This window comes from Panthera onca, chromosome C1 (assembly GCF_046562875.1).
Source record: "Panthera onca isolate mPanOnc1 chromosome C1, mPanOnc1 haplotype 2, whole genome shotgun sequence".
In the NCBI taxonomy this organism is placed as follows: Eukaryota; Metazoa; Chordata; class Mammalia; order Carnivora; family Felidae; genus Panthera; species Panthera onca.
Genome location: NC_138346.1, coordinates 169,658,479 through 169,677,531, shown reverse-complemented (window position 1 = coordinate 169,677,531; position 19,053 = coordinate 169,658,479). Strand labels below are relative to the sequence as shown.

At 47.8% G+C, this 19,053-nt stretch overlaps 2 protein-coding genes and 2 long non-coding RNA genes across 4 annotated transcripts; 3 read left to right on the top strand and 1 right to left on the bottom strand.

The window, feature by feature from the left end:
- Window positions 1-1,664: 1,664 nt before the first annotated feature.
- Window positions 1,665-2,933, top strand: LOC132672231 (uncharacterized). Its single transcript, XR_009607432.3, has 2 exons — window positions 1,665-1,842; window positions 2,090-2,933. It is a non-coding gene; the product is annotated as an uncharacterized LOC132672231 (long non-coding RNA).
- Window positions 2,243-2,917, bottom strand: LOC144617243 (uncharacterized). Its single transcript, XR_013557567.1, has 3 exons — window positions 2,825-2,917; window positions 2,514-2,627; window positions 2,243-2,356 (listed from the first exon to the last, which is right to left on the bottom strand). It is a non-coding gene; the product is annotated as an uncharacterized LOC144617243 (long non-coding RNA).
- Window positions 2,934-4,021: 1,088 nt separating the features above from the next.
- FOXD3 (forkhead box D3) lies at window positions 4,022-5,769 on the top strand. Its single transcript, XM_060624032.2, has one exon. The coding sequence runs from the start codon at window positions 4,216-4,218 to the stop codon at window positions 5,659-5,661; it is 1,446 nt and encodes a 481-aa protein (XP_060480015.1). The 5' UTR covers window positions 4,022-4,215; the 3' UTR covers window positions 5,662-5,769.
- An 8,946-nt stretch (window positions 5,770-14,715) lies between these two features.
- LOC132672972 (large ribosomal subunit protein uL22-like) lies at window positions 14,716-15,502 on the top strand. Its single transcript, XM_078450606.1, has 2 exons — window positions 14,716-14,779; window positions 15,009-15,502. Exons 1-2 carry the CDS (start codon window positions 14,716-14,718, stop codon window positions 15,500-15,502), a joined length of 558 nt encoding a protein of 185 aa, XP_078306732.1.
- The last annotated feature ends 3,551 nt before the right edge of the window (window positions 15,503-19,053 follow it).

Genomic DNA, 19,053 nt, shown 5'->3' with positions numbered 1-19,053 from the left:
AAATTAAGTTGTAATTAACTTCCTCTTCTCCGTCATAAATTGTTCCATCTATTCCTCCCCCACCCCCATTTCACCCCCCAGAACACACTAAATCTCCCCTCCCCGGAGACGTCTCAATTTCCTTCTTATCGATCCAGACTCCACTTTTCTTGTTTCCTGTTGCTAGAACCTCGGTCCCCTCCACCACCGCCACGACCTCGCCCTCGAAGGATCCCGTTCAGGTGGCTTCCCTAGCTGGGTACCACGGACTCTACGGGCCCCAGGAGAAACGCAGGGAGCCTCATTCCCTTCTCCTTTGGCTGAAACGTTTCAAACATTTGAACAGGTGAGACAGCTGGGTGCCATCTTCTTTAAATTCCTCTTGGGAAGTTTGTTTGTTGCGACCCAAGTAGTTACTCTCACTCATAATAATTGTGTGTGTGTACTCGTTCTCCTTCTATCTTCCCCAGTAGCCCTCTGCGACCCAGACAATATTAATCCACATTTCTCCTCCCCCACCCTCAAATATTTCTGGTCCCTCTATCATATTTTTCTTTCCGCGACTAATGTGTCACTTTCTCTCTGTAGCTGTCTTGCTTCTTCAGTCTCTCTCTGTCCTGAAGTCTGGCAGTAACTGACGATTTGTGGGCTCTTAGCTGCAAACTGCAATTACGAGGCAAACAGGATTTACTTAGCCCAGAATCTAGTCGGCGAAAGGCAGGTCCCTGCACAGCTATGGGCTCCAGCCCTTCCGCCCCGGCTGCATCCCGCAGCGAGGACTGCGGGAACCTTCCGGCCTCACACCTGGGCCGCTGCTTTGCCTCCTTCCGGCCCCGGGAGGTTGCGCTGGTGCTACAGTCAGCCCGGAAGGGGGAAACCCGTGGCGGGTTCCCCAGTCCAGGATGGTCGCGGGAAAATCCGCTGCCTTGGCTGGAAATCGATATTAAGCGGTTGGGCCGGCACGGGCGACGGACGTCGGGGCCGCAGCCAGTAGGTCCTGCATGTCTCATCATTTAGCTAATCGAGTCGAAAAGTTTCTGTAAGGGCCAGACCCGGCATCAGATGGTAACACTGATTGAACAAGAGATTAGCACAATAGATCTCTAACCGAGGGGAAGCGTTGCTTTTCACGCTACGCGCCGTAATTAATGGTATGAATCAATTAATTTGACTTTTATTGTGTCGAATGAAAAAAGCGCAACAAATGGAACTGGCGGCTGGGAGTTGTTCACCCCCCACCCCTTCCTCCAGGGAGGTTCCAATGAGACACCAGGGAATGGACGGATCAGGCCAGGTCTTGGCCAAGGGAGGGTGAGGCAGCGACCAACCGCGCCGAGGAGTCCTGAGAGCCAGCCCTGGCGGACAGCAGAATCGAAATTAGGCTCATTTGGAGGCTACTTTAAGAAGGCTGCCGAGGGCAGCCCCCGGAGCCGCTACACTCCCACTCCCATGCTCACGCGCTCTCTCTCTCTCTCTCAAACACACACACACACACACACACACACACACACACACACACACACACACACGGCACGCGTCCTGGAGAGCCCAGCTTCTTGGGCTGTAATGGGGCTTGGGGCCGACGCCTGGCATTGGAGCTGGACAACTGAAGCTATGTAAAAGTAATTTCTGAATTTCAGATTTCGGATTTCTTTCTTTTTTCTTTTTTGTCCTTCCGACCTTCCTTTTGTAATTATTGCGTTGCTCGGACAGTTGCAGCCGGGTGCAGGGGGCAGCCAGCTCGCGCCACTCCCGTCGGTTTCACGGAAGGCTGTCTAGATGGCATTGTAAACGGTTCGCACCTGCAGGGCCACAAAGAGGTGCAGCTGCGGAAATCAACTCAGAGATACATTTTAGGGTCAGGTACAAAGGGGAATCGGGAGGATCATTTAAACACACACAAAAAAAAACTTCGGAGTTCCGCGGCTGTCTCTGGATGGAGTAACTGCCCCCCCCCCCCCCCCCAATCCCCAGTACAAACCAGGAACGTCCTGCGAAATGGAGATCCAATGGACTAGTGTTATAGCCAGGAAATTATCTAATGGAGATGAAAGGCAATCTATGTGTCTCACTGCCTATAATGAAGTAAGTTTACGGATTTTTTTTCTAGGCCAAGGATTGAGAGCGTTGTAGGTGAGAGACACAGACTGAGGGAATCAGAAGCACCACTGTCCACCAGGAATTAAATCGGTTTCCCAGCGTCTTCTGTAAATATTTCACCAACTATTTCCTCTCGGACCGCTCGCTCCCCTTGTGCTCCTTCCTCTGGTGAGGCCAAAATTCTCCTCCCAGGACTTAGCGGACAGACAGGACTTGGGTTTCAAGGAGCCCGCCACAGCCGGCCCGCTCTTGCAGCTCGCTGTGTGGCGGCCTAAAACTTCGGAAGGAGAGGTGGCGCATCGCGGACTCAGCAGGTCAGGAGCACTATCCCGAGGTGCGAGGTCCAAGCGCACGCGCTGGCAATGCCACGCACCGGTGGTGGTTTTGCGAGCCTCCACCCTCAACCCCAGTTAAATCCCCACAGCCTTTCCTACCATCGATTTTCCTTGCCAAGGAAACTCGGCGTGTACCAGCCGCATCCTCGCCTCCTCCACCCGCTCTGCTACCGGTTTCCGCGGGAAGTCAAATCTTGGAGGATTTACCTAAGCCTTAAGAGGAAAGAATCCACGTGAGTTAGCAGCAACTGAGAGCCTAGCCCACCCGCATGCTCGAGGCCGCCCCCCATTCCCAAGAGGCTGGGCCCCGCCGCCCGGTAAAGTCACACCGCCAGCTCCCGGCGTCCTAGTCCGAGCGCGGCGCCCAAACTGGAGGCCCGGAATCCTCTACTTCGCTCCACTCGACTTACCCAGGCCGCTGCCAGTCCCGGCTCCTTCCCCAGCGCCTCATTTCCGACTTTTTCACTTGCTAAGTCGTTTAACAACTCCCAGCTGCTAGTTACAGCCTCTTTATTTATAGGTTCGCTGTTATTTTACGTCGTTTTTATTTCTCTCGGCAACTATTCTAATAGATTAATCAATAACTATTTTCTGACCTTCGGGAACCCCAGCTGATGCTGTTGTGGCCGCGCGGGGAAAAAATTTATATATATATATATATATATATATGAAAGCACGCTCACATCTAGCGGGGAAAGCAAAGGCAGGACCCAGGTGGTTTGGCTTTGAGGGGAAAGGGAACGCGTCACCTCAGTAATTGTCTCCGCCGAAAGAGCACCGAGACAGGAGGGGATCTGAAGTCTAATTAGCAACACGGAGCCGGATGCGCAGCCCTTACTCAAGAGCTAAAAAGAATCAAACCCCAAAAACAAAACGGAGGCTACTAAGTTTTTCCTTTAAAAAAAAAGGGGGGGGGGATGAGAATCTCGTTCGGTGTTGCCCAGTCCCAGCCTAAGGAGTGTTGGCAAAGTGGGGAAGGGGGAAGGGAGAGGGGGCAGGGAGGGCAGGGCAGCGAGAGCCGCAGGGTCCCGCGGACGCTCCCAGGCCCACGCCCTCACAACCACCCTCCAGCACTCACACCCACAGGCTCCCTCGACCCCTGAGCAAGGCTCCAGCCTAGGCTGGGGTCCAGAGTGGGCCAGGACACCCTCGGAGCCCTCGGGATGCTGGCGCACCGTGCGGCGCTGAGTTGCGCGTCCCTCGTCCCTTTGTTGACAATTCCCTGAACCAACTTGAGTTTGGCCGGCTCCACCGCGGCCCTGACGTCACGCGCGGTCACGTGGCCCCGCCTCCCGCTGGATCTTTAAGTAGAAAGTAATCTATCAGGCCAGTCCTTAAAACGGGACTTTCGACTACGGGGGCTCGGCGTCCCTGACACCCCCCTCCCCCTGTTGCCCCTGTCCGCGCCCTCCCGAGCTGTTGGGCGCCCGGCGTCCCGCCTGCGCCGCTCTTGCTCTCCACGCCCGGGCCAGAGGCCGAGGAAGGCGGGCGAAGTGAGGGGGCGCGGCGTGGAGAAGCCGCCGTGGCCCGGAGCGGCATCGAGCACCTAGTACCGAGAGCCAGGGACAGCAGGAGTTTGAAGAGCGCGGCCGCGGGGGGCGGACGGCAGCGCCCGCGCCGCGCGATGCCGGGCTGCTAAGTGTGAGCCAAGCCGGGAGGGCCCCGAACCACCTACGTCCCCCTCCCCTCTCCCATCTTTCCGGAGCACCCAAGCCCCCTTCCCCTGAGCTCGGCGGCAGCCCCTGACGACTCCCATCGCCCGCCGCTCCTTCCCCGCCGCCGCCACCAACCCCGAGGAGGGATGACCCTCTCCGGCGGCGGCAGCGCCAGCGACATGTCCGGCCAGACGGTGCTGACGGCCGAGGACGTGGACATCGATGTGGTGGGCGAGGGCGACGACGGGCTCGAGGAGAAGGACAGCGACGCGGGCTGCGATAGCCCCGTGGGGCCGCCGGAGCTGCGCCTGGACGAGGCGGACGAGGTGACGCCAGCGGTACCCCACCACGGGCAGCCTCAGCCTCCGCACCAGCAGCCCCTGGCATTGCCCAAAGAGGCGACTGGAACCGGGGCTGGGCCAGGGGGCGAGGCGGGCGCTTCCGAAGCTGACGGCTGCAAGGGCGGCGTTGGCAGCGAGGAGGGCGGCGGGAGCGGCGGCGGGCCCGGCTCGGGCAGCGGTGCGGCGGGAGGCCTGGCCCCCAGCAAGCCCAAGAACAGCCTGGTGAAGCCGCCCTACTCGTACATCGCGCTCATCACTATGGCTATCCTGCAGAGTCCGCAGAAGAAGCTGACCCTGAGCGGCATCTGCGAGTTCATTAGCAACCGCTTCCCTTACTACCGGGAGAAGTTCCCCGCTTGGCAGAACAGTATCCGCCACAACCTCTCGCTCAACGACTGCTTTGTCAAGATCCCCCGCGAGCCGGGCAACCCGGGCAAGGGCAACTACTGGACCCTGGACCCGCAGTCCGAGGACATGTTCGACAACGGCAGCTTCCTGCGGCGCCGGAAACGCTTCAAGCGCCACCAGCAGGAGCACCTGCGCGAGCAGACGGCGCTCATGATGCAGAGCTTCGGCGCTTATAGCCTGGCGGCGGCAGCAGGAGCCGCGGGGCCCTACGGCCGCCCCTACGGCCTGCACCCCGCGGCCGCGGCTGGCGCCTACTCTCACCCGGCTGCTGCGGCGGCAGCGGCAGCGGCCGCGGCGCTCCAGTACCCATACGCGTTGCCGCCAGTGGCACCCGTGCTGCCGCCTGCCGTGCCGCTGCTGCCCTCGGGCGAGCTGGGCCGCAAAGCGGCTGCCTTCGGCTCGCAGCTCGGCCCGGGCCTGCAGCTGCAGCTCAACAGCCTGGGCGCTGCGGCGGCAGCCGCGGGCACGGCGGGCGCTGCGGGCACCACGGCGTCACTGATCAAGTCCGAGCCGAGCGCGCGGCCGTCGTTCAGCATCGAAAACATCATTGGCGGGGGCCCGGCGGCGCCCGGGGGCTCGGCGGCGGGCGCTGGGGGCGCCGGGGTAACTGGGGGCACTGGGGGCGGTGGGGGCGGCAGCGCAGCACAGTCCTTCCTGAGGCCGCCCGGGACCGTGCAGTCCGCGGCGCTCATGGCCACGCACCAGCCGCTGTCGCTGAGCCGGACGACGGCCACCATCGCACCCATCCTGAGCGTGCCGCTCTCTGGACAGTTCCTGCAGCCAGCAGCTTCGGCCGCGGCTGCTGCCGCCGCTGCAGCGCAAGCCAAATGGCCCGCTCAATAGGGACGTGCCGGTGGCTGGGACCGAGGGCCGGGCGGCTGCCCGGGGCGGTGGCTGCACTTCTAGTCTGCGCGCCCCGCCCCGGGCCCGGCCCCCCTGCCCAATCCCGGACTCTGCCTCTCTTCCATTTCCTCCCCCCGACCCCTCAACACCGACCTTCGGCGGCCTCCACCCCCTTGCGCACACCTAGGCTGGCGGAGCAAACTCACACCGCACGCCCGCCGGGAATAGCTTTCTGTACAGGTAAAACCGAAAAACCGAATTTTCCGAAAATGTACCCCGACGGCTCCTGCTCTCAGTACCGTGGGGGTGGGAGGGAAATTCTTTGTACATATTTGTATAAAAATTATTGACTTTCCTTTTGGGGTTCTTATTTTTTTAAGAAAAAAAATTCAGTAGATTTAGAGCTCTGAACTTTCATTTTTTTTGAAGGTTCACTCTCCGCAGTTTTATGTGAGAAGAAAATGTATAGAGACGTTGGGAGATTTTAAATATAAAAAAAATTTTCAAAAGGCGAAAAGTGTCATTCTATTATAAAAGTCTGTTTATATATGAATGAATATATATGGTATTCTAAATGTTATTCCATCGTGTTGTACACAACTTTGTAAATAAATTTTTAAAATGCTTACCCTAGTGTTTTATTTAGAGGTCTGAGGTAAACGACAATATTTTAAAATTGTATTTACATTTTATCTTTCCCAAAAATTTGAGGAGTTTCAAGTAATGACCCTTTCAAACTTAGCTATGCGTAATTTGAGTGTGGGAAAATTTTAATTGGAGAAGGGAAAGAATATGCCTAATTTAAATCGTATTAATATTTTTCTTTTAGTTTTTACATGGAATGTGGGTGAGGATCTTGTTCATAGTAACCCATTAAGTCTGAATGACCAGATATTTCTATAGACAAAAATAAGCTGCCGTTAAAAAAAAAAAAAAAAATAACCTAAGTCTAAACAACAGCACAATCTTTTTTTTTTTAATACCAGACTTCTGTCTTCCATAATGAGAGTCCTTGGTTATTTCAATTATTCTTTCAAAAAACATAAATTACAAACATCCCCCCATTTTAGCATTTAAGTCTTAAATTTTTGAAAGTATTTATTTTCATTCCCCTAGTGGAAGTGGTAAATAAACTCCAGTTTTTTGTTTAAATGTATGTTATGGCAGTTTAGTTTTTGCAGTGGAATTGTATTATCTATATTAACCTGATCAATAATACATAGTTGTCCTATTCTTTCATAATATTTTTAAATAATATACCTCTTTTGTATGGCAGTAATAAATCCAGAACATAATTTTGATTTCTGAAGGATTTCTGTGCATGCCTCCTCTCCCTCCAACCCGCAGTGTTCCAAAGGCCAAGGAATAGTGGCCTTAACACCCTTTTAAAAATAGGTGCACATCATTCCTTCCTCCTCCCCCCTTTTTTAAAAGTCTTGTTTTTTTTTTTTAATAAACTTAGGCTAGGTTAGTGTGAAATGAGAGATCATAGGGCAGGAATGGGGAGATGTCCTCCTATATTATTTTTAATGTGCATTTCAGCTGTCGTAACCTTAAAAGTACTAAGGTAGAAAGAAAACATCTAGAGCGGGAAGCCGTTTCCCATCACCACCAACATATCCTCAAACGGCATCAATTCTAATTATTTTGTAATTAATTTAGCTGTTACAATTACTTATGCGAAATCGCTTTTTAAAACTGGAACGGGTAGCAGTGCTGTCAGCTCGGCCCTATGCGCGTCCTGCTTGCAAAACACAGCCAGTCCCTGTCGGTGGCGTCCACCTCGCCTCTTCGTCGTGGAGATGTCTCCCGGCTTCAGATCCGAGCCTTATTTCTCTACTATAGGCGTGGGCTACGGAGTCGCTTTGAAAGACGTGTCCTGGAAAATACCGAATCTGTTTTCCTGGTAAACAGTAAACATTATTGTGTCCTGAGTAAACATTCCTCCTGGATCAGGGTCCTAAAATAAAACAAGCTGCCGGGGGTGAGATAGTTTAACCTGATAAACAAGAACCTGATAATCAACTGCGGCCGAAAGAAGCAACAGTAACCTTCACGGAGAAGAGATTATGGACCACACAGTCTCCGGGCGGGTCCCCTCTAATCTCCTTTTACAAGGAAAACTAAACGGATCTAAATTTGTTTGTGTGTTGCAGCTATAAAAGTAACAAGTTGTTTCACAGTTGTGTCTGGCTAATCGGTTTTTACACAAACAGCAAATGGTACATGATTTGTGCAAACACATAGAGGTTATTTCTAATTTTAGCTGACACCCCTGGGAAAAGGGAAAGGCAGGGCTTCTTGAATTCACTTTTAGCCTCAAGAAGCTGCTGATCCAAGGCTTCTAAATGACATTGGATAACAGAGGCCTCATTCCATCCCTGATCCTTTGTTACTTATAAAATTACTCGCTCATATTTCCACGCATAGCAGCAATACCGGCCGAGCCTGAGCCCGCAGCTTGACACTCCGCCACAAGCCGACGCTTGAGATCCGCAGGGCTTTTTCCAGCGATGCATTAGGCGGCAGGGAGAAGAGGAGCAAAGATCTGCCGGAAACTTTCCTTCTAGCTACTTCTCAACCTTGAACTAGAGCCTGGAGATGGACCCCTTCCTTTATTTCTTGGAGAATAGGAAACTCTCAGATCCAGACCCCAAGCTGGCCCAGCGGCTGTTTAAAGTGCTGGCAGATGTCTGGGAGATAGACCTGGCTGTATCCCTTTGGAAAGCTCTTTTTGGTTTAAGCTTGTTAAACCACGAAGGTTTAGAGCAGAAGGGAAAATGCAAATATATATAATGAACGTAAGCATTTGGTGGGGGGAGGGTTGAAACTCACATTTGGTTTGAACGCTGGCACCAGCGACGAAAGGCACTGAAATCCCCCTTTACATTGAGATTTAAAGGCAACACGACTGATATCCACTTTTTATTCCACTTAGGCAGGTTTATTTGTAATAAAAAAAGAAAAAGGAAGGGGGTTGATTTTTTTATGGGAGAGAATTTTAGCTTTCGGCTAAACGAATTTAAACTGGTTTCCATTCCTCCAGCACTCATTTCCAGAATGTCAATCCAGTTTCGAGGCCTGTAGTCCTTAGAACTTATCCAGAGCAGAGTCCCTGAGTGGAGCCCTCGCACGCAGTCCCTCCGGGAATGGAGGGTGAATCCGGAGGTCCAGGGAAGTATGAACCTAGCTAGAGCAAAATACTTGCACGGGCTAGGATGGGCTCGCGCTGCGATGGCGGATGCGGCCTGTAGGGGGCGACGAGCAGATGGAAAACTTACCCGTTTTGTCTCCCAGAGTCCAGCCCCAGTCCTCGGAGGCTTCTCCTTGCCTCGCAGCCTCGGAGCACCCTGACACCCTTGTTCATCTTCCGGGTCTGGGACATCCAGGTAGAATCTCGGAGAAGCTGCTTCTCTCAGCCTGTCTCCTGAAAGGGACAGAGTCCCGAGGGAAGTTTATCTTAAAGATTGGGAAGCAATAAAGTTTAGTGATGAGGAAACATCGACTTGGAAGCAATTAAGAGTTATATTTGAGGTTATTTATTTTACATTTTATAGGAAGAGCCTTGGCAGTGAGGAAAACATGAATGGCCAATGGCTGAAGGGAGGGGGGTGTTTAATGTGGGTTCCTTGAAGAACGGTCCAGAAGAAAATGTGATCTGAAAGCCGGTTCCAAAGCCATGTGCCCATTGGACTCCACCTGTGTCTGTGATGGTGGCAAACTGCATCCTGAATTAGTTAATATTCTCCTTTCTGGGGTGGGGAGGGGTTGTAAGAACATTCTCTGGGTGCCCAGGCCCTAATCATGGGGGGGAGGGGGGATAACAGGAAGGAATGGAAATGAGAGAGGCCTTGCAGAGGGGGGTTTCAAGCAGGGATTAGGCATTTTGTGACTGTGACCTTGAACAAGCTGCTTGGTTTCTTTGAGTCTCTCCATTTCCTTACCTCTACCGTGAGAATGAGGAGTCTACCTGATGCTTTGGCTTACAGGATTAGGTGAACTGTTGCCAGTGAAAAATATTTTATAAACTGTAAGGAGCTAGGGAGATGTAAGAAGTTTGCTTGGTATTTTTTAATGGCTTCTGGACAAAGAAACAACTCTGTTCCAAACACCAGCAGTATTTGGCTTGGTTTTGAAAAGCTCGGTTTTTGGTGTGAAAAGTGGGTTTTTCTAAGAAGGGTGGTAGAACCTATTCCAGCTCCTGTCTACCTGGAAGGAAAAGTGGCTGGTGAGAAGGGGCTTTTAAAAGGTGGAGTCTCCTCCTGGTCTTAAGTCCTACCATGCCTTGAGCCTGAGGAGAAGCCCTCATTGCCAGCTCTAGAGGCCTGGCTATTTCTTTCTGGCTGAGCAGTCCACTTTGCCGTTTGCCCCTTTGTTTCCACTCTCTGCAGCAAGTGGAGAAACAGGAGCCCTCCGCTGACAGACGCCCATTAGCGGACGACATGGGCTCCGGGGGGAATTAAAGGTAACCAGATCTTAAACATGTGTGAAAGACCACCATCCCTTTGCTTTGCCCCAACAGTTGGCAGAGTTATACCTAGCGCCAACTTCTCTCTTATCACCACCCCCTCCCCTTGCCTTCTTAGAAATGTACAGGTCATTCTTTGCTTGCCAGGAGCAAGATCAGCCAAGGAGGGCAGTTGCACAGAATAAAATTTGAAAATAAATGCTGCAAAATCAGCCATAAAGTCCTAAGAAAGCATTGTCATCTTATTTTTATTTCCCGAGGGGGTGTCTTACATCAGAATTTCTCAAAATAAGAATTAATCCCCTCCCCCATTTTAATATAAAGCTCGTACTCAAAGACCTTCTTTTCCAGATGACATTGTGCTGATGGGCACAGCTTTGTCCTGTCAGTGGCAAGGTGGGGAGGAGGAGGAAACGCCTTCGTCCCTGGTCTGAGTCCTCCCGGGCTGAATTTCGGAAGTATCTTCTGAAAAAACAGTCCTACAGAACATCCTCCCCTCTTTTTACATAGGCCCAGAAGGTGCTGTGACTTCTCCAAGGTCACTCAGCAGCCCAAGTGTAAGCTATGGAAACAGAGGAGGAAAAAGTCTTCTCTACCTAGGAAAGATGTTCGACTTGAGGAAAGGAAAAAACTGAACCCTGGGGCAAAGAAGGTTGGGAAGCGCAGAGAAAAGGCAACAAACAAACAAACACCAAACAACAAACACGGAGAAGCGCTGGGCCGAGCGGGATTCGGCTCCAGGAAGACCGAAGTCCTAGACCCTGGGGTGGTTCCGAGGCCTGGCAGGCCGCTCCGCCCCAACTAGCTGGTGCGCCCCTAGCCCAGCACTGGGCGGTTCTGCCTGGACCGAGGGTTAGAGTTCCTTCTTGCCTCCTAATTTGGGAGGGGAAGAAAGAAGGCGGGAACTCCAGGCCCGCACCTCCCTTCACCCCACAGGTCAGCGGCCCATCCACAGCGCTCTGGGGTCGGCAGTCGCCCCCGCCCTTCCACCTTTGCGCAAGCCAGGAGGGCTCGGCCTGTGGGACTCCAGCTCCCCCTGTCTGAAGGGAGGGAAGAAGAGAATTTGAATTAATTAGGGAGAAAACCCATCGGTAGAAGGTGCCTGCTGCAGGGGTGGGGGCAGCGGAGGGCGCGGTGGGGACTCTCCTCCCCGCCCTCCCCCGCGGCGCCCCGCTTGCAAGCGCTTAGGAGAGCTCGCGACGCAAAACAAGTCCCGGCCGGGCGGCCTGGAAGCCCCAGCCTGGGATCTCTGGGAAACCAAGAGCAAGTTTACTGCGTTCTAGTTAGGCCACAGCCCTGGCGAGTCTTAAAAGGACGGTCGTGAGGACTCTGGAGACCTGGCTGGGTGGCGGACAGACCCAAGTGTCACCAACCCGGTCCTGTTTGCCTGGCCGTCAATGCGCGGCAAGTTCTCTCGGCCATCCCGGCCCTGGCCTCTCCCTCTTCCGCGGATTCGGGCATTTGGAATGCTCCTTCCTGGGATGGATCTGGCAACAGGGGCTGCAGTGCACGCCTTATTGAAGAGGGGAGCTTTGCTTCTTTTCTTCACTCCATCCTTTCCACTCTCTCCTCTCGACAAATGGTAAGCGCGACTCAGTTTTCTCCAGAGGTCGACAACACATTTTGCCCGTTACCCTGTTCTGTAGGGGGCGTGTATGCCTGGTATCGCAGGGAGCTTTGCTGTCAGTGCCGGAGCAACCCCCAAAGCTTGACGTTGTCTTTGCTCTCAAACTCCAACTGGGAGGCAGCGCCTCCTCCGGGAAGCCCTAGGGAACTTCCTAGCTCAGGTTTGTTGAGCCTCGTTGGAGCCCACTGTGCCAACGAATGAAGCGTTGTCACTGATGCCCTGTGAGTTTCTTACTGTCTAACATTGCTGAGCACAAAAGAGACAACTAAAATTATTTGTCTAGCGAATGACAAGAGTGGACCATGGGGATGACGATGAGGAAGGCTGTTAATTGATCAAATCAAGTCTTTCTCAAGAGTTTGGGGACCGTTTTTCTTCCCATTCCTTTTCTTCAGTCCCCTTCTTTATGATAATGCTTTTATAAGCACCATGTTAACATTTTAAATGAAGGAATTTTAAAAACATTTATTAGAGATCTAAGAGGTATAAGACATGTCACGTTCATACTGTGATTAGATTTTCTCTGCCTTCTCCTACCTGGAATACATACCATCAGAAGTCCCACCTTCCTAATGAGGAAACCCCCTCTACGGTACTTCAGTTTTTAGCCAGCTTCTGCTTCAATTATTCCAGTAGAGGAGGAATCAAACCTTGCCAAACGTTAGGGGCATCTTTATTTGTTACACTGTCTTTCTTTTATAGAACCCTTTTGTTTCTTATAGAGTATTGAAGAGTCATTTGCTTAGATTTTAATATTAAAGATGACCTTATAAGATGATCATATTATCATGTGTTGGGTTTCTTTATCTAGAAACAACAAAGAATTCACTGTGGTTTGGCTTTTACATTAAAACTATTGTTTGTGGGAGGAAGTGAGCAAAAGCTAAAGCTTTGAGACAGCATCAGGGTTCTATCTTCAGTATACATGTTTCAGGGCTGTCCAGGGGCCTTGTTCTCAGACCCACTTGGAGAGCCCTAGCTACCACCTCCCCTAGGATTGAATTCAAGCAATACTGGCAGTAAAAGTCTTGTGGGATGGTTGGTTGTTAGAATTTCATGTTCTTTATTTTAACCATAAAAAAGTATTTTTTAATGTTTATTTATTTTTGAGAAAAGGAGAGAGAGTATGGGGGAAAGGGCAGAGATAAAGGGAGAGAGAGAATCCCAAGCAGGATCCAAGCTGTCAGCACACAGATGGACTTGGGGCTCGATCTCACCAAACATGAGATCATGACCTGAGCCGAAGTCCAGTGCTTAACTGAGCCACCCAGGTGCCCCCCTCAAAAGCATTTTTAAAAAGCTAAATCGGGGGCGCCTGGGTGGCTTAGTCGATTAAGCGGCCGACTTTGGCTCAGGTCATGATCTCATGGTCCGTGGGTTCGAGCCCCGCATCGGGCTCTGTGCTGACAGCACAGAGCCTGGAGCCTGTTTCAGATTCTGTGTCTCCCTCTCTCTGACCCTCCCCCGTTCATGCTCTGTCTCTCTCTGTCTCAAAAATAAATAAACGTTAAAAAAAATTTTTTTAAAAATTTAAAAAGCTAAATCGTTTAATTTATTTTTCATTACTGTAACCATTGGCATAATAGTCACCTCTTACCTGCAGTCATCCCAACCATATGAAACTAGATGTCTTCTCTGAAAAAATATTCATGTGGATTCTACTGTTTAATATAAACAAAAAAGAAATCACAGATTATTTGGCTATTGCCCTCCAACTAGGATCAAGATAACATGCTTTTTAGCCTTATACACTTAATACAACTTTTTTTTTTTTTTACAAATTTATATCTAGTTTATGTGGTCTCTGTTGATTTAGTCTTTATAGAGCCCAGTTAGCCTCTTCCTCTGCCATTGTTACAGATTATACCAGTAAGCCATCTCTCAAATTCTACCATCTTGCAAATGTAAATGTTGGTTACAAGAGCAAGGTGGTACCAAGATCAGCACAAATTAATCACAACCACTATGAAACATCTTCTTTATTGATGGTACTTCAACAGTATCACCTTTCCACATACATCAGGAATTATGACTTTATGATAAAGTTGCTCTTGTTGCTGGAGGGAATCGAGTGCAAGTATTAATAGATTGGATTTAAAGACAAGACTAATTCTTAGTCCTAGTCTTGACATTGAACTTGGAAGTATTTGGTGGACTCTGTATTTGCCCACGTAAAGATTACTATTGAAAATTTAGCTGAGAGAAAGAGAAGAATTATAGTATTATAACTATCATTTCAGATTTTTAGCCAACAGATCTTTTTGAGTAACTGTTTAAAAATTTAGAGATATTTTTAAAACTTAATTTCACTTTTGTCTTAAGATATCTACTTTTCCAAGACATCTGTCATTCAAACCTCCAGCAGTTTGATGACTCCTTTACTCTGATATTGATAGTGTATATTGCAGTTTAGGGTAGGGGACTGAATCACCCCCTCTCTACCACCATCATCCATGAGGCCCCATGAATAAATTGAAGCTCCCCCCTATAGGATACTGTGAGTGAATCCACCCTCCACTTTGGGAGCCATCATTTCATTCTAGTACAGTATATTCAATATACATACTTAATGGGTTACATGTTTTGCTTTTAAATATTCTTACATAATTGAGATGAAGTGTGAGGAAAAACTTCATTAAATTTTGAGAGCTAAAAACTTACTGTGTAAGAGATAGCTATACTGTACTTTCAAAATCGATTCCCTTGCTAAGGAGGGTTTATTATTTGAGGTGCAGAATGATATTCTGGAAGGAGTATGGGCTTTGGATGTGATAGTTGATTCTGGCTCTGCCAATTCCTAAATATAATTTTCATAAGTTATTTAGTCTCTCTGAATCTCAGTTTTCTGATCTATAAAATGGGGATCATACTGTGAAGATTTACTATGACAGTGTATTTGGAGTGCTCAAAAATGGTACTTATTGCTCTTCCCCTAAGTGGTCTGAGATGATCTCTGAAAATGGTTCGCTTTTCACTTGACCCAGAAAACCCTATGAAATCATGCAAATCAAGAGGCTCAAGGGGCGCCTGGGTGGATCAATCAGTTAAGCATCCGACTTTGGCTCAGGTCATGATCTCACAGTTCGTGGGTTTGAGCCCCGCGTCGGGCTCTGTGCTGACAGCTCAGAGCCTGGAGCCTGCTTTGGATTCTATGTCTCCGGCTCCCTTTCTACCCCTCCCCCACCTCTCTCTTTCTCACTCTCAAAAATAAATAAACATTAAAAAAATAATAATAAAAAAAAGAGGTTCAAGTCTTCACATTCACTTTTAGGAACACATGTGAAACTGTCCATGCCATCAAGAGTATGCATATCCAAAAAGCCACCAAGAATCTGAAAGATGTCACTTTTCAGAAGCAATGTATGCCATTCTGTGGCTATAATGGTGGAGTTGGGAGGTGTGCCCAGGCCAAACAGTGGGGCTGGACACAGGCTCAGTGGCCCAAAAAGAGTGCTGAATTTTTACTGCACATGCTTAAAAATGCAGAGAGTAATGATGAACTTCAGGGTTTAGATGTAGATTCTCTCGTCATTGAGCACATCCAGGTGAACAAAGCCCTCAAGATGTGGCATAGAACTTCTAGGGCTCATGGTAGGATTAACCCACATGGGAGCTCTCCCTGCCACATTGAGATGATCCTTACTGAAAAAGAGCAGATTGTTCCTAAACCAGAAGAGGAGGTTGCACAGAAGAAAAAGATATCACAGAAGAAACTGAAGAAACAAAAACTTATGGCCCAAGAGTAAATTCTGTATAAAATAAATGCAAATAAAAGTTAAAAAAAATGATGGTTATTATTACTTTACAGTTTTGCTGATTTTATGGTGGTCATATTTTCATGAAGCTACCTTTATTTTTTTCTTTGATATCATACACCAATAGTTGTCACATCTCATATTTAAAAATGAAGTTGCTGATACCACCGTCCCTTCCATCTGTTTGAGCGAGGTATCATTTTTGTGTTCTCACAACTTAACAAATGTGAAACAATTTACTCTGTAGTGCCACTTGGTAAATCACTTTTTCACTTTCAGGGTATTTTTCAGTCTTGTGGATGAGAGGTCTTGACAATAGTCATTAAAGATGTGATAGCACTTTCACAAGAACAAGGACATGTGCCTTATGTCTTTGCTGAGCTCTGGTCTAGGTAGACTAATTTTAACATTTTTCTACATCTGCACTGAGATTTCACTGGGAGAAGTCACTGCCTAGATGGGATCTGATCAGGCAAATGCCTAATTTTGAGCTTGTAAAGATCTCCTCAGTTGTACTATCTGGCTAATGGGAGGATGTGATATCGTATAGTTAAAGGAAGATGTGACAGAAATCAGATTGATTAGGGTTTGCTGCCTCATGATTTTGACTAAATCACTTGAAACCTCAAGTCATGAAGATTTAGTTGAGACATATGTCTATTTAGCTTATTCAAATTAAAGCAAACATTACTTAAAAAGTATGAGAAAGGATGAGTGGAAAACCATTTAAATGTGAAGCTGCCATTAATTCTATTCAATGGGCATGGGACACAGGGATATATGTAAGGGTGCCATGAAGTTGCTGTTTCCACAGTTAGTTTCAGTTCCCTTATGTATCTTATAATGTGAGCATCTTGTACAGAAAATGGGATGAGATCTCAGTGTTTAAATATACTGCTCTTATCTTTTTGTACAACATGGCCCCTAAATGCAAGCTAGTTATTATATGTAGAATTAAACCAAAGACACATCAGACAATGGAGGAGAAAACTATTAGATTAATGGAGAGACTATATGCTTGTCTATTATAAGGGCAACTTTTAAGGGATTTTGTGACTAATTTTTTATTATATTTGATTTTTTACCTTACATGTTACTTTGTAATCTAACTCCTGCACAAAATGCAATTTCCATTATAATATCTGCCTTACCAGGGTTGTTCTGGGAATCAAATGAGATAATATATGTTAAAGTGCTCTGCAAAATTCACGGTGCTATAAAATATAAAATGTGTCTGTACTCTGGACAAGACTTGGTCAGCCATTTAAGTGTTTTACTCTGTGTTTTCACACAAAAAGTGAATTGTAGCTGTGTACAGAACAACAACACAATAATAATAATAATAATAATAATAATAATAATAATAAAGATAGAAGCTAAGAAGATTGATTTAATCGCCTACTTAGAACAAACCAGGAAATGTGTTTAGTGCTTTAAATGGATTATCTCAACTAGATACTGCTTTGGGAAAAGTTCTTCTACTTAGTTTTCTATACTCCAGGCTCTTCTAAGGGTACCTCAGTTTCCAATATTATATGCACTTTCTGGGAAGCCTCCACATTACTTGTGTGGGTGTGTAGCCAGTATGTTTTCTTCTAATACAGATGAATTTAATAACTAAGAAGTGCTGGGTGAGAAGATACTTATTTCCTACTATTTCCATGGGGAGGAATTTTCATCGGAGGACACATGAACCTGTACCTCTTATTCATTCCTCTCTGAGGGATGAAGGAGGACTTACCTGATTAATCGGTATTTTTTAATGCAAATTTTATGTATGTATGTATGTATGTATGTATATATTTATTTATTTATTTATTTATATTTAGGGAGAGCACAAGTAGGGAAGGAGCAGAGAGAGAGAATCCCAGGCAGGCTCTGAACCACCAGTGTAGAGCCCGATTCACAGCTCAAACTCATGAGCCACGAAATCATGACCTGAGCTGAAGTTGGATGCTTAACTGACGGAGCCACCCAGGCGCCCCTGTTTTTTTTTATTTTTGAGAAGGGGGAGGGGCAAAGAGAGGGAGAGAGAGCAAAGGAGACCAAGACCCCAAAGCAGGCTCTGTGCTGTCAGCACAGAGCCCTATGCGGGGCTCAAACTCACGAACTGTGAGATCATGACCTGGGCCAAAATCAAGAGTCTGATGCTTAACTGAGTGAGTCACCTAGGTGCCCCTGATTAGTCAGTTTAGAAGAAGGAAATGAGCATTTGTGGATCAGCCACTCCTGCACAGTTTGGATTTGCCTGTTCTCAGAAAGGATGCATTATGGTTTTCAGCCTCTGTCATGCCATGACCTTAGCAAAACGTGATCTTACTTGTGGTTGAGATCTACAGCTGTTTTGTGCTCCCAATGACTAGGTAGGTAAATCTAACTAATTCAGCCACTATTAGCCCGTTCACTTGGTTGCACATCACTTAATGTAGATTTCGTTAGAAGTAAAAATAACATTTGTTATCTGTGACTCCTGTGTCTACTTCTCAACTGGTTCTAAAAGTAGGTGGGAAAGAGAAAAATTATGAAGCAGTTCTGCTTAAAATCCTAACAAAAGACAGTGTAAGGGAGTGGTTAAGAGCACAGGGATGGAGGGGCGCCTGGGTGGCTCAGTTGGTTAAGCATCCAACTTCGGCTCAGGTCATGATCTCATAGTTTGTGAGTTCGAGCCCCGCGTCGGGCTCTGTGCTGACAGCTCAGAGCCTGGAGCCTGCTTCAGATTCTGTGTCTCCCTTTCTCTGGGCCCCTCCCCTGCTCATGCTCTGTCTCTCTGTCTTAAAAATAAATAAAACATTAAAAAAAATTAAAAAAAAAAGAGCACAGGGATGGAAATGAATTTGCCTAATTTCAAATTTGGGCTCCATCACTTTTCAGCTGTGTTATTTTATGCAAGTTATTTAAACTCTCTGTGCCTTAGTTATCTTATCTGTAAAATAGGAATAATAATAGAACCTACTCTCATAGTGAGAGGATTAAATGAATTAATACATGTAAAATGCTTAGAATAGTCCTGAGTGTATCAGCATTCAATAGATGTTAGCTTTTCTTACTATTAAATTAACATTGATAGCCCAAGGATACAATCTAAATATTTGCACATAATTTGCATTCAGCTTCTAACTTCCCTCCTTAAAAAATGTTGATTCATGGGGCATCTGGGTTAAGCACTGGACTCTGGATTTCTGCTCAGGTCATGATCTCATGGTTTGTGAGTTTGAGCCCCATGTCTGACTCTGCACTGATAGCGAGGATCCTGCTTGGGGTTCTCTCTCTCTGGCCCTTACCTGCTCATGCTCACATTCTCCCACTCTTTCAAAATAAATAAATAAACTTTAAAAAAAAAATGTTGATTCCTTGATTATCAGCACTGGGGCCTTCTACTGATTCATTCTCCATGTTCAGTATGGTATATTTAGTCCTTTTCTTCTCCTTTTCTTTACTTGCCACAATCCATAGAAATGGGACTCACAGTGACATACCTTTTAAATTTCTGTGAGGTCTTCAGACTAATCCACTGTGCTTGCTCTTATTTCAGAGCCCCATAG